The sequence below is a fragment of the Parasteatoda tepidariorum genome, chromosome X1 (assembly GCF_043381705.1).
Source record: "Parasteatoda tepidariorum isolate YZ-2023 chromosome X1, CAS_Ptep_4.0, whole genome shotgun sequence".
Taxonomy (NCBI): domain Eukaryota; kingdom Metazoa; phylum Arthropoda; class Arachnida; order Araneae; family Theridiidae; genus Parasteatoda; species Parasteatoda tepidariorum.
Window position 1 is genome coordinate 2,005,891 of NC_092214.1, and position 16,064 is coordinate 2,021,954.

The following is a 16,064-nucleotide window of genomic DNA, read 5'->3' on the forward strand; positions in this document are numbered from 1 at the left end:
GGCGGGAAATTCGAGCAAAATTTTTCCCGGTTTTCTGGTTTCCCGGTTATCTGGATACCGGATAAATGGTTCTCTACTGTACTATTAAAATGCAAGTAAAAACAAATAGCAAGAAAAAAATTAATCAAGATTATAACTGCAGTAGAAAGTCTTTTATCCACAAGCATTTAAGTTTCAGTAAGTCTGGAAACAGACAATCTGAGTTGTAAGTTCTCCCAAAAGAAGATAATTTGAATAAGTTTAATAAAACTTAGACTGACTAAAAATAAAATCACTAGATTATAAAATTAGCCATTTTCTAAAATCAAATATGCAAATATAGAAACAGTAAAACAACAACGCATGCTGAAACCATCCATAAATAAAATACTTTTCACAATTTTATGATATCAAAATGAAGCTTTTGGAAAATGTTTTAAAAATGAAAAAAAAAAAAAAAAAAAAAAAAAAAAGGACAATTTTTCTTTAAAAGAAACTAAGCTGGAGGTGAGGAGAACTATTTTTGAGGAAATTGAAAAGTCAGACTAAAAAAATAAAAAACAAAGAGGAGATTATAAAAGAATATAAATGAAAACTGATTATGAACTAAGAAAAATATTGACTATTTTCTAATCATTCAATGTCAATGATCACAGGGCCAAAATAGTAGGTACTTAGAGACCTAATAATTAAAAACTAGGGACTTTTTTTGGGACCTGAATTAAACAAATCATATAATATGTCAAATAGCTTAATAATTAAAGAAACACCAAATATTTTTTTTACCCAGTTCAATTAGAAAAAATATAGATGAGTGTTGAGTTCATGCATTCTAACAAAGTTTTAATGTTTTACTAAGTTTTTAGTCAAAATTTGAGAGTATGCAATTTGTTCAATGTAGGTAATGTTTAACTTGATTCAAAATTTAAATTGATATTGGCTACATGCATAAATAAAAATATTTGAGACTTAATGATAAATTCAAAATGTATTTGAATATATCCTTTTCATTAATACCAAATAATTTTAATACCAAAAGTTACAAAACCTTTTACGAACTTTCAAAGATGTTGAGTTAATTTTATAATAATTTCAAATGCTACTTCTAATCAAACAACACTATCCCAATATATTAAAACTTTCCTGTGAATGTTTATACAAAATCTTAAATGAAATGCAAAATCTTTAAATAAAATATAGATGTAGTAATTTATTTATCTTTTAATGTACTTTCAAAAGTACATTAAAAGTAAACTTTGAAACTACCTCTTGTAATCTAATTATTGATATGCCGGGTTATAAAATCAACAATTTTATAAGATGCAAAACTTTGGAATATTCTGCAAATATAAAATAAGTGAAATATGCATGAACCTGTATCATTTTGTATTTTGGATCAAATAATGAATTTTCTTGAAGGTAATAACTCTTTAATAAATTAAATTCATTTTTAGAAAAATAGAATATCAGAAAACAAGAGTAAAATAAAATGATAAAACCCAAGGAATGACAATAATTAATAAAAAATAAAATTAAAACTTTTTAACTTTCTAAAAATATTAAACTTAGTTTGGTTTAGTCTTGTTTAATTCAAAATACAAAAATTAATTGGAAGCAATACATCACTTGTTTAGACATCAACGTTCTTCTCCTTTTGACCTCCTCAATAAGTTCAAAATGGTAGCTAACGTTTACCTCAAAGGAAGAGGAAAATTCAGACATTTATATTGAACAAAAACCAAAATATTAAAAACAATTTACCTTTCTCAATTTGGATTGAAATCAGTCAACTGTATCAAACAATCAAATCAAGATAAAAAGGTCTGATCAGTACGTAAATCAGAAGTAGTATTTAGTAAATGTTTACCATTTGTCACTAAAAAATGGCTAAAAAAAAGGACTTTTCAACAATTTATTTAATTTTTTCTTCTTAAAAAAGGAAAACATTTATTTTAGCTGCTGAAAAATATTTGAGAATTTAGGTTTTTCTTAAAATTGAGCACCCAATATTCGACCTTGAAAATTATTTTACTTACCATAAAAAAATTCATATAAACTTTCGCCTTTGAAAAGAATAAAGGTAGGATACTTCTTTATAAACAATGATGAGCATATGATTTGATATTTTGCACAATCAAAATATACTAGCCACACTTCAGGCAAAAGAGCTTTCAAACGCTTTAGTTCAATGTCCACAACTGATGATTTAATATGAGCTTTTGTAAATTGCACCAGCATAGGTTTTGATTCTTTATTTTTGAAGTCTAAAACAGTCTAAAATAAAACAAATAGTTAAACTTTACATTAAACTAAAACCATACAAAATAATGCATGTAATAATATACAGGGTAGGCATAAATATGTTAATTAATCAAAGCAGGTGAAAATTTAAAATATGAAATTAGGTATTACAAGGTACTTTCTCTGGACAAACATAAAACAAGACATATTGTATAAACTTACTGAATTTGGATAAACCAGTTTCATAATAAATAGTTCTAGAGATACAGCAAACCCAAGGAGGGCAGGGATATTGTTAGATACTGATTAATATTGATTGACATTGGGAACACTTAAGGATATCGAAGGCATTTCATTTGTGACATCCTGATTACAATATTGTACGACATTCATCGATGACCTGATTTCATAAGAAGTTATTAAATTATTCCTGTTAGTTAATTTATTTAATAAGAAGCTAATTTAGTGATAAAATTTAAGTAAAAATGCTTAAAAGACCAAAATAATTCCTGTTTGCTAAAAATACCTTTTAAGAATTATATGTAAACACCAAAAAAAATCATAAACGCTATAGCTTTTCACGGCCCATGCATAGATAGATGCTGTAATAAGGATAGCAATAGTAAGAAACGGTATGTATTTGTTGAAAAGCTTAAATGGTGTTGAATTACTTTTTGTGTTTAAAAAACTATTTTACTATTAATAACTATGAAAATAATCAAGTATTCATTCAATTATTTGAATATTTTATTCTTTAATGCTTCATATGATCATCTGAAAGTCCGTGTTGTAGGCTTAATGTGTAACAACATAGTGATATCTTGTTCAGAATTTTCAGCAGTTTTTAAAATTATTTTATTTTAAACCCTTCCCTGATTATCCCAGGTATGTATATATTGTGAATATTTATCATCCAGAGTAAACTCGGGCATAGCAGAATTTGTCAATATGTTTTGTTTTATCACGTTTTTATTCAGCCCGATGCAAAACAAAAAATAATAATAATCTGCTGTGATTGGAAGTTTGCCAATTTTTGTTTGGGAGTTTTGTTATTTGCGGCACTGCAGACGTGATTTGTACAATTCTGTATATATGGTGATTGATGGATTTACATAGAAAAAAAGGAGTAAAAAAATGGCGTTCACGAGCAAAAGAGAAAGTAATGCAAATGATTTTTCAGATTATGAAGATGTGAGCATATACAAAGACTAATATTTAATTTTAGATAATTTGGGATAGTAAACTAATGGTAAATTAAATATTTTCACATGTAAAAAAAATAATAAAATTTCAACTTAGAACTTGTGTATTATGCTTTGTTTTAGTTCCTTGTATTTATTAATGAAATTAAAAAAAAAAGGATTTTTCGCATATTTTTTTAAAAGATTGGTAAGAGAAGCGGTTAAATTAATTTTTTTTAAAATTTCGAATGCATATTTTCTATGTTAAATCATAATATTATACAAAGTTAAATAAAAAAAAAATGTGCAAAATTATTTTAAATTGCTTATAAAAAATTTATTTGTTGTATTTTTTAAAAAAAAATTTTCTTCATATAAGCTGAAATTTCTTAGATTATGTTTAGATAATTATAAAAACAAACTAGTCCAATCAAACTTTAATGCGTATTGTAAATGCTTTAACCTTTTGTTTATTAATTACAATTGAAATCACTATTCACTTAAAGCATAAATAGAAGTTCTTGATAGATGTTAATACTTTCCTTGAATTGAATGTAGGGTTTAATGACACAAGTTCCAAAAAAGGACATCAGCCAGCGCCATAAATACTTTCTTTGGCGAAGTTGCAGAATGCTTCAAATTTTATTCATGAATGCTATGAGTTTTTCACGTATCTTCAGTTATTCTTTATTTAATTACATTATTGTAATATGCTTATTATCAGGTCTTAAAGCATTTTAGACCTGACATTTCAAAGATCTTATGTTTATTAATGTTGCTTTGAATTAACAAAATTTTTTTAACTATAATCCTTTCAAACATTTAATACATAAGTTTCGTAGGCCATTCAGGATATAAGCATGTTTCAGGTAAAAACGTGCTTGGTGAGTGAGTTGATTAAGAGATAAATATGATGTAATAACAGAATTTATCTGTGATAATAATTTAGACAAAAAATGAGTATTTGTAAATTAACAATACATTTATTTATTTCTGCATGTTTATATGCAAATAAAATTTTTTTAATGATCTAACTCAGTGTTTAAGCGAACACTTTAGTTTAAAGGAGTAATAATTTAGAGAACTTAAAATAGTTAAAAAAACACACAGTTTAAAACAAAAATTTGCATAACACTTTTGCAATTTAACAAAAAAAGTCTACATAAAATGTTTCAATTTTCAGCATTACTCAGCAGAAAATTTTACCACCACAATACTGTGTATAAAACAAGTATGCAAAGTTAAGACAATTTACAACCAACAGTGAAAAACTGTCTATTCTACTGCTCTCTAAATAAATTTTTTCACATTATTTTTATTCTTTTACAGATGGTTCCATCCTGGTATTGATTGTTGCCATTGTTTAAAATTTCAAGAGACAATTTACTTTTTGTGTTTAAAAAACTATTTTACTATTAATAACTATGAAAATAATCAAGTATTCATTCAATTATTTGAATATTTTATTCTTTAATGCTTCATATGATCATCTGAAAGTCCGTGTTGTAGGCTTAATGTGTAACAACATAGTGATATCTTGTTCAGAATTTTCAGCAGCAGCGAGCTAGTGTTAATATACGAACACTGCTGTAAAATCAACAAAACAGAAACATGGCTATTTAAGTGTAAGATTTTAATAAACAAAAGAAAAGGAATATTGCTCGATTTTCAACAGCATCCTTCGAGCATGAAAATGGTCACCATATGAGTTAAACCGTTACTCATACATATTTACAGTTTTTTACACTAAGTAAACTCTTTTCAGAATGGAACTGCGGTGTTGGAAGTGCCTTCGTTAGAATGTCTGCTCGCTGTTCATCACTTCTGACATAGTCTGATACAAAATGTTCCTTTGAGAATTCATCTCGGACAAACTTATATTTTTTGGTTGATGCGCTTTGCTCGTGTGAGGGACATTTTATTGTTAATGTACTTGGTGGTCATTTGGTTCACCATATTTGACTTTAAGACTTGACTTCTTAACAGGGATAGATGATGTTTCAGCATCGCCAAATTGACCTAATATTTTTCTTGTAAATGCTTCTAGGAGTAAGAAGAGGGAGCCATCATTTAAACATTCAACCTGCAGCCCAAGAAAACAATTTAAGGTTGTTACTTTAATGTTGAAATATTGCTTGAGTTCTCTATAAATCTGAAAAATGTTGTTTCGTCTTGCACAGCAACAATGCCATCATCAACATAAATCGCCATCAGCATCTTATGTTCGTAATCATTTCGTATGAACAGACAGTTGCCTGATTTACTTTGGATCATACCATATTTCTTTAGAACATCAGTGAACTTGACATTTCAACATCGTCCAGCTTATTTCAAGCCAAATACATGTCGAAGCATCTTGCATACACAACTACTTTTGTCATCCAACCCTTCAGGTTGATGCATATAATTTTCCTCATTCAGTTCACCATAAAGGAAAGCTATCTCTACATCAATTTGAAATAACTTCAGATTCTCTTTGGCTGCGGTAGCTCGAATAGTGTCACAGCGACACACTAGGCTAAATGTTTCTCCATAATCAATATCTGCCATCTGTGTGTATCCTTTTGCTACTAGACAAGCCTTGAACCTCTCGATTGAGTCATCTGGATTTGTCTTCACTCTGTAAACCCAATGATTGTTGAGGATTTTGCATCTGGTAGGTGGATCAACAAGTTTCCACATTTCATGCTGGACATCATATATGCAGGAGATTTTATAGCATCATTATATATTTTGGATTTTTCCAGTTTCAGAATACTGCTGTACACTTCATAGTCATTAAATCTGACAAGATGTTGGATATTTAGATGGTCTCACAATGTATGCACTGTCGTCTGTGTTGGTTTGTCTTTATCAGTACATGAATCATCAGACTCCTGTGAGCCTGCTTCATCAAGAGTATCCAAAATTTTAAACTCCCTACTGTTTACTGGACTAGTATGAGATGTCACTTCTATAGGTTGAGAAGTTGGGCCAATTTGATTTTCATAGAAAACAACATTGGCATTCTTTATTGTATCATTTTTGAAGGTATAAAAATATGATGATCACAACCTACAAAATAGCCCCTTATAGCCTTGTCATCTAGCTTATTTCTGTTGACATCAGGTACATGTAGAAATGCAGTTGATCCAAAAACTGAAATGTTGTTGATTGATGGTTTGCACCCAAACCATTCTTCAAATGGTTTCCCATGGTTTTACTTATGCCAATGCAATTGAAAATGTAGACAGCTGCATCTGCCCATAGGAATTGTGGTAAGCCTGATTCCTTGAGCATCATACATACAGCATTGATTCTCATTTTCAATCAAAACATTTTGCTCTGCTATATATGGTATAATGATTCGCAACTTGATACCTGTCATCAGTCATTTTCACCAATTTTGTATTATCAAACTCACGACCACCATCTGTAACTAATTCTTTGACATTTATACCATCTTTGCCTCATCTTTATGTCTTAGAAATTCTACAATTCGAAACTTAGAGTAATAGTCCTTAACCATTGACATGTACTTCTTTCCACCTCTTGATAAGACTGGTGATTCGAGCATGTCTGCATGCATGATTTTCCCAGACTTTTTGGTTTAGAATCACTTTTGTTTAAATGTTCGTTGGCTTTGTTTACCATATGTACATGGCTCACAAAATAGTCCATCATCGAAAAAATCAATACCATTTTGAAGCAAATATTTATTCACATACTGTATTCCTTGGTGCCCAAGACACTGATGCCGAAAGGATAGCGGAAACCTTGAAGTTGTTGTCATTACTGTTTCTGGAACAAGAGTTGTGATTTCATTTTCAACCAAGTGTGCTGTAGCAGCAGAACCCCTTTGAGGCTTCACTGGTTTTGGGTACAGTACAAAAAGTCCATTTGATGAGCATGGAACCTCTAATAGAATGTTGTCTTGGGTCTATTTGCGAGTCAAATGAGTTTGATATTCCTTGCTTCATTGCCTTTGAAGTTGATAATAAATTTTTGCTATACTCAGGTGCCTACAGCAACATCACTGAACTCAATATATTTTTCTATGTTTCCAACTGTTGCACACATGTCTATGTCACCACAGCCATGTGCCAGTATAGTCTGGTTGTTACCAACAGTTTATCGAATTGATGGCACATCTGAAAGTACTCAGCTGAATTTGTAATATGCGCTCTAGCTCCTTCGTCTTTAAGTAACGCATTTCGACCATGATTATCTTCTTGACAGGCAAATGCACTACAATGAGTATTTACAAAGAAAATTTCTGTTTTGATACTTGCTGTGGTTAGTCTGTCAGGGAAATCAGGGCAAAATTTTCCAATGTGCCATGGTTTATTAAAGTGAAAACTTATAACATTGATACCTTTCATACAATCACTGGTCTTACGAAGTCTATTAATCATTTTAGCATTATTTGATGTTAAGGGTTAAATCTGACATCCATTAAGGGTTAAAGGTTAAATCTGACTCCCCATCTGAGGCCTTTTATCACCCCAGGGGTGATTGTGAGCCCAATTCAAAAATCCTGAAAAGTTCTTGAGTAAAATCATTAATGAAACATTTCAAAAAATTAAAGTTTTTATAAATTTAAATCATTGATATTTTCACAACATGAAATTATATGCAGCATAATTTAAATTAGTAATTTTGTATTTAAAGTTTACTTTTATCTTTAATTACATTTATTATTCTACCAGAAAAAAATATTTACAAATGAAAGAGATGCCAAGTATAAATTCTAGTTCTAATATTTTTAAATAAAATATACAAGAATTTTTTACATAAATGTGATCGATGATTTCTTGAATTATCTGGACCTTGGACTCACAAAAATCACCGGCTCACGGTAAACGAAAAATCCGTAAATCAGGACTTTTTCTGGAACACAATCATCCCTGTCACCCTTTTTCAATTTCTTTCCACTATATTTTGCACCAAATTTAGCACTTGTTGTTGTGTCATCTCTAAATTCTTGATAATTTTTATGAATTAGAAACTTTGTTTTTATGGAGAGAAATTCAAATCTTAACAAAGTATGAAGTCCAAAAAACTGTCATTAGACAGTTATATATAATTTTGGATTTTAGCAGTGATATCGATTTTTTCATTAGCAAAAGATTCAAGATTCTCAAAACCAGATATAGTTTCAAACTCAGGATGGCCAATTTTTAGATGATTGAATGTATCACCAGAAGGTGTTAGTTGTTTTGTTTATTAGAGTGATAAAAACTTAATTTTATAATAAGACTTTAAAGATAAGCTTGGATATCCCCTTGGTGGAGGCTATAATAAGCTATGCAGCTTAACAATAACAAATTATTAAGGAAAACTATAAAATAAAAATTAAAACACTCTGTCGAGTGAGAAAAGAAAAATGCATTAAGATAGAAAAAATATATGAAACATTAAATAAGAGTGTTCCAAAACAGTGAAAGTATTTTTTTCCAATACAAATTATTATAGAAAAACTCTTTCAGATGTGCCAACCTAGCAAAATTAACATTCAGGAGTTTCTCCAACAAGAATTCAGGAGTGGTAAAAAAGGTGTATGTTATGCAACATTTGACACTTCTAAGGAATTTTAAATAAAACATTTATTAAATATAAGAATACAAGAAATTTTACACACTAATAGAGTACAAATTGTGGAAGAATATTAAATGTAACAAATATTAAATGGAAATAAATCATCTAAACACAGATTCAATCCATTAGTTCATTTTTACTTTACATTTCACAAACATAGCAACACAAAACTACATTGGGCAGATACTCTCTATTTAAAAAATTAATACCATGTCCTTTATAAAACATTATTCAAAAAACCTTGACACTGTAATAGAGAGGTACAAAAACTTTCAAAAAATTAATAAATCAAAGAACTCTAATTTTAAAAAACCAACCCAGAACTAATGTCAGTATGTATAAAAAATTTAACTAGTTAAAAAAAATGATCTAGGACAAATAAAATTATTTAAACTGTTAAATTAATTGAAATGTTATGATCAAAAAATATAGAAAATGAATGAAACTTAAAAAGGTTATTTTATAAACAAATAAAAAAAAATTGAAATATGACATAAATATGAACCACTAGCTTTGAAATAAAAACATTAAAAACACATTTTAAACAGAATTTAAAGAATTAACAGTTTCAGATTTAGCTCTTCGCAACAAAGTCTTGCTGAAGTCCTGTTTGTGACAATTTCCTTTCATTGTTGATTTTAGCATCAATAGTTTTTCAAGTGTTTGCGTTGACATAGTTGATCTAAATTGTGTGCAATTTTTCGTAATAAAACTAAATATTCTCTCACATGCAGCATTACTGTGAGAAAGAGTTAGAATCCCTAACATCACTTTAGATAATAAATCAAATCTGTTATTTCCTCCCATATCCTTCCTTTGGCCAATCAAGGCCCAAGCCTTATCAGTTCGTTCTGTCAGGATTTCCTGAGGTATTGTCTCAAGTTGCAGAGAACAAAACTGCCTTTGCAAAACGTCAACACTGGAAATATTGCCAGTGTTAGGTGAAAGTAATATAGGATAACGTTCCAGAAAGTACTTTACAGATGAAAATGAGGCTTCATCAATCCTCTCTCGAGAGGCCACTTCAGCATTTTTTTACCATGTAGTCACAAACACTAACATAGTATAAACGTACAGTTTTGAAAAAAATCTTCGGTAAATTCTCCAAAATCTTTGAAGCCCTCTCGCCTATGACTAAATCAGTATCACTTTTTTGATTCTCCAACTCATTAAAATCAAGATTTAAAAGAGAAGATGACTTTATCACACTAGGCTGGACAAATCTGGAAAACAGTTCTTTCAACATATCCATTAAAATTTTTCTCAACAAATGGATATGGGGAGTGCTTGATTGCAGCGTTGCATTTGATACCTCAAATATTGGTAAAACATTAAGGATAAATTGGCACAAGGCCTTATTTAAATCTGAAGATAGAAAGAGGAAAATCCTTTCTTCTCTACTCAATATACTCTGCCTTGCTGATGTAGTAGGAGGAGGGTTAGAATCTCGCTTTCTTTTCCTACAGTGTTGGCCATTCACTTCTTCTTTGAAGAATGATGCTAGTGGCTCCCACTGCTGCACTAATCTATCCAAACACCGTCCCAATGAAAGCCATCGGGTGGACACATGCTTCCGGATTTTCCTTTGCTCAGCATTGAACAAAGCTTGGAATTCCTGAAGCCATATTTCCTTTTGGCACTTTTCTCTAAATTGAAAAATATATCTATGAGAAATTCATCGATCTTGTCAGGAATGACAACTGCTCCCTTTTGGGTCGCCAAATTTATCAAATGACAAGCACAACCAATGACTGCCAAATGTCCAATTTCTTTTTTCAAAACACCAGCGACGGCAGTTTTTTCACCAATCATTACTGGTGCATTATCTGCCCCAAGAGAAAGACAATTTTCAAATGGTATATCATTTGCATTCAATTCTCTTAAAATCAAATTGGCAATATTTATGTCAGTTGAGTCTCCTTCTAAATTTGGCACAGACATTAAAGTGCTCTCAATTATCATACTTTTCTCATTATAATATGTAACAACAAGGGGATACAATTTAACATCAGACTTATTACTACCATCAGTTGATACTGAAAATGGACTTTCTTTTAAAATTTCTACAACAGATTCTTTTTCCATTGTAGCCATTTCGTTTATAATGGCTGTTGTTTTTGTTCTGCCAGCAGCATACTTTTTGGCGATACCATCGTTTGGAAACATCTTGCAGAACAATGGTCCAGCATGGTCAGCACAATTAATGGGCAGATTGTGTTCGATCAAAATTGCAGTCAAGTAGGCTTCAGCCCTTATGACCGAATCGTCATCGGCGGGAAATTTTTTTTTTGTGTAGTTTGCAAAAATTTCAGTGTTTTTGTGCTTTTGCCCATTTATGAGCAAAATGTCATTCTTGCCTCCGTGAGCAATTAATATATCACATGCACAGTCGGAACAAAAAGCATAAGTGCTTCCTTTACGTGATGCAATTATTGAAGGAAACTCATTAGTATATGATTTGTTAAATTTGGTAACATACTTCAGTTTCGATTTAGACATTTTCTAAAAATATACCAAGGAAGACAAAACGAATAACGAAAATCACGTTGAGTATAGTAAAGTGCGGCGAGCTCAAAATCACGTTGATTTGGTAAACAAACTAGTTTACAAGTTTGTTGCCAGCGGTTGAAAAAAAAAGAACAATCCAATTGTTGCCAACCGTTGAAAAATACGCACTAAAAATTATAAAAACAGCAAGATACAATATCGATTCCAACTATCGAGAGTAGGAGTATCCACTTCGGTTCTGACGTCACTGCATATCGTCATATGACATCATCGCATTCAACTCCACAGGAAAGGAGAGGAGGAGAATTCCGAAGAATCCTAGTGTAAGGGGGCGGGTCAAATAGGAGTGTTAAAGAGGGGGAAAGGAAGCACCTGCAGCTACGCTTTAGGCAGATGGTAGTTTGTTAAGAGGGGACGGAATTAACACGGGGAAAAAAACTTACACACTCGCGGAAAAATCAGATAATTTTGAAATTGGCCATCAATTGAGGTAAAATTCGGGAGCTTTTCGTATCAATTTCGGAGGGTGGGAGAAGAATTAAGAATTCGGGAGACTTGGCACGTTTGCTCTTTTTTAAGAAATAGTTTTGCACGAATGCAATTTTTAGGCCATAAACTTAGTTAATTTTCGATTAGATATGCTTTTTTTAATATATTGATATATATATTTCTTATAATGATAAAAAAAATATGTTTCGAAACTCAAATCTTTAGTTAAGCAGTTATTTTTACATGTTCTTACCAATTTATAATAATGACTTCTAAATACAGATAGAAATTAAGAAAAATCATTTGTAAGATTTTTAAACACACTCTCATATTTAAATGAACAGAGATTCAGTTAAAAAAAAATGAGTTCCATGAAATAATGCTTAAATCTATTAATTCACCTTAAGTTTCTCCTCGGAAAGTTCTTCAGGATCAGGAAGCATTTTTAATACAGTTTTCGCAATACTTTGAATTTCTAGATCAATAGCACTAAGGTCCTGAAATCCATCACAGGAGCCATCTGAATGGAAGTGTGAGTAAAAAGCTGCACGTGAACTGCAGTGAATCTTTTCACACAGTTTTGTGTCAGAGCATGGTACATTTGCTACATTTACCAAATTTTTCTGAAATTAAGAATTCTTGCTTAATACATAAATAAATAAGAAATTATTTCAAAAAATAAACTTAACTGTTTTAATTACAAAACTTACCAGAATTGCACTAAGCATTTTCAAATCATTTGCGCTATTGCTAAAGCAATCTGAGAACAAATAAGAATAACATCACTTAATTCCATATTGTACAAACAGAGAACCAAAAAAAATCTTAATAATAATTTATTTTAAAATTACCCCAATCTTTTTTTCTTTTTTTTTTACACATATCCTTCAAATTCACAGAGCATGAAAAATAACTGGAATAATTTTTTCTCAATAATAATTATTACAAAATTTTTTAACCACAAAGTAAAGATGTTTTATAAAGCAATCAGTTTTTTATTTAATGAATTTTTCTCCTTCAGCTCAAAAAAGACATTGCTGTTAATTGATGTTGCTCAGAAAAGACATAAATACACGGTTGTTATCTCAATTATTTAACTTATCTCAGTTGCATATTTACCTCAGATGGTGAACCTGCACAATACAAACATGTAATTTTCTCATGCAAGTATAAATTGCATCACCACACATCTCACTACATCACAGTCACAGATTTACTCGTACATTAATCTCGGACTCACTCGATGACACTAGTACTCTCAATCAGATGTGTAGACTTGTATTCTGGACTAAAATTCTTTAAAAAAAGTTAACTGTTAGTTTTGTCAACTGGAAAAAAATTCCTTAAAAGCGTCATATTTTAAAATGTCCTACTATTTTAGAATCCACGGCATCTTCAAGTACACCATAACAAACTTGAAATTTATGCTGATGATTCACTTTGCAAAAATAGTGGGTAGGAACGGCCCCCATCTTTCAGTTTCTCCGTTTGAAGTTGACAATGGCCTGGCTAAATCCAGGCTAATGCAATTTGATAATTCAGGATGGTAGAAAATAAATCCCGGTTGTGCCTAAAACACAATCCATAACCATGATATCTCTGAGATTGATGCAGAATATCATTGTATCTCAACAAAACAAATAAGAAAACGAAGCTTCTAAAGCAATAAATTTATTATAAAAAACATACTAAATTGGTTGACAAACTGTCACAAACAGAGTGACTAAGGAAAAGAATGAACACAAAATAATCTGCTTCAACAGAAGCTTAAATACTCTTTAAACAGATAACTGATGACGTCATGATCCACGTGAGAATGACCAACAGCAAATGAAAAGAAACTGGTCGATAAACGCAGACCATAACATTACCGACGTAAGTTGAATGCATGAGATTGTCCTCTTAAACGACTGATGAAGATCGAACTTTATACTCTTTTAACATTTATTTATTTAACATGTAATCCTAAAATCCCGCATTGATGTACATAGCGCATTCGCTAATAACATACATAAAATTTACGATTATCACTGCATAGGCCGCACTGTCACATACTCTGTAATATTAATTTCAGCATGACAGATTTTAGCCACTTTTAAGGGAAAAATACATTTTAAGTATAAAAAGGAAAGAAAACAAAATTTGGCAATGATGTATCACATATGAAAGTGAACTAAAAAAAATTCTAAAGTAAAACACATGAGCTCAAAATCCCACATTCAACTTTAAAAACACCAACGTCATGGTGTAAAAAGAGAGTCAAAACTGCTAACTGGCTGCTGTTGAAAGAATAAGAATGGAAGTGAAACACTGCGAATTGATCGTGCGACGCTGTTGACGTAATCAATAAGAACAGCAAAATTTTTTCTTCCGCTTTCGATTTTTTCGAACAACGTGCTTCATCCATTCCTAAGAACAAATCGCAAGAAAAAGGGATAGAAGTGAAACACAACATGCCAATCATATGACTCTGAAGATTTCATCAATACAAACATCAAGTTGTAAATTGGCTTGTGTGGCACATTCGTAATTGACGTCATACAGTCCATCATCAATCAAAAACTTGTCTTACCCCGTCATATTTAAATAATAAAAAACATAGCTAAAAATGAGAAAAATGTACCATTTTCTGAGCAAATTGATATTGCTCTGCAATTTTAGAACATTTTAAGTAAACATTTATTTGTGATTAAATCCATGATGAACCAATCCAAGATTGCAGAAAAATGAAATTGTCGCACAAAGCGCACATCACAATACTTTTAGTTTTCAATACAGGTAGGGTGCAGCTTATAACCAGAAATTACAGTATATATATACAGTCAGACCTCAATATAAGGTCACCCTAAGGGACATCGCAAAAGTGACCTTATAAACGGGGTGACCTTTTGACCAATTCATTAGCAGTTCGTAACTAAGCACGTAAATAGTACACATTATGATTTTTTTAAAATGGTAATACAGTAGAGAACCGATTATCCGAAAGGATCGGGATCATCGCTATTCCAGATAACTAATTTTTCTGGTTTTCTGAATCGCTACAAAAAAACTTTTTTTATTGTCAAACTCAACTAAAAAAAATATATATCTTTAGAATAATTTAAAAAAACTCTTACTTCTTTTGACAGTGTAGGGAACTAATGATTATTTCTAAAGTGCTGGTAAACATCTTTTATAAAAGAAAGAAGAATTCTGAAATCTTTTGAGGAAAAAAATTTTATTTTTTAAATGCCGGGAAAATTTATTGAATTTTGTTCCGGTTTTCCGGTATTATGATTTCTGGATAAAAGGTTCTGTACTGTACAAACGAAACAATCGGCAATAAATTTAATATTTAAGTCAATAAATTTTAACAGAATTAGTAAAGAATTAAAGAAAGTTAGATTTTTAAAAAAATCTTTTATTTAAAATAAAGCTGTTTACAAATTTCCTCAAAGTGTACATACATACATTACATCTTACCTTATCTAAAATAATCATTTATGCAGGTTGTTTTGTTTTTAGTTTCATTTTTCGAACAATGTTTTCTAGATTTTGTAACTTCTCAAAATGTTCCTCAGCTCCCTAATGGTTTTTAAAAAAATTTCGTATAACATTTATGGCACTGAAGGCTTCTACTTGGGTAACAGATACAGTCTCAGGATCACTGTCATTGTCCAAAACTTGTGAAACAATTTCAGAAATTGTAGCTTGTTCGTAGGCTGCAACATTTTTCTAGAACTCGAGAGGGGTAATTGCCTTGTAAGAAAGTCAAATAGGCTTTTGTTAGAAAAAAAACTCCCCTCGCCTCAGAAAAAAATTACCTTATAAGCGATAACGATTTTGAAAACTTAACCATATATCCGATAATCTGTAACAAAGAATTCCTATTCAGTGAGCCGGGACTTTGAAAAAGTGACCTTATATGCGGGGTGACCTTATATGCGGATGACCTTATATCGATGTCTGACTGTGTGTATATATATATATATATACTATTTTTTATAACCTGCATTATTGTATTATTTTAAGATAATTTAAACATACTTTAAATTTACATAATTAATTAATTAACTCACTTGTTCAGGGTTCCCACTCTTTTATCAAAGC

General features: G+C 30.6%; 1 protein-coding gene across 3 annotated transcripts in view; it reads right to left on the reverse strand.

Moving 5' to 3' along the window:
• LOC107455199 (dnaJ homolog subfamily C member 10) overlaps positions 1-16,064 on the reverse strand; it is an 85,848-nt gene that overhangs the window by 44,665 nt on the left and 25,119 nt on the right. For all 3 annotated transcript variants that reach the window (XR_011638204.1, XM_071187559.1, XM_071187560.1), the window contains exons 7-9: positions 12,686-12,735; positions 12,377-12,598; positions 2,016-2,253 (exon numbers count right to left, since the gene is read on the reverse strand). Coding sequence is in view for 2 of the 3 variants with exons in the window: in XM_071187559.1 (XP_071043660.1) it covers positions 2,016-2,253; positions 12,377-12,598; positions 12,686-12,735 (510 nt within the window). In the remaining variant the exon portion in view is untranslated. The remainder of the gene's footprint in view (positions 1-2,015; positions 2,254-12,376; positions 12,599-12,685; positions 12,736-16,064) is intronic.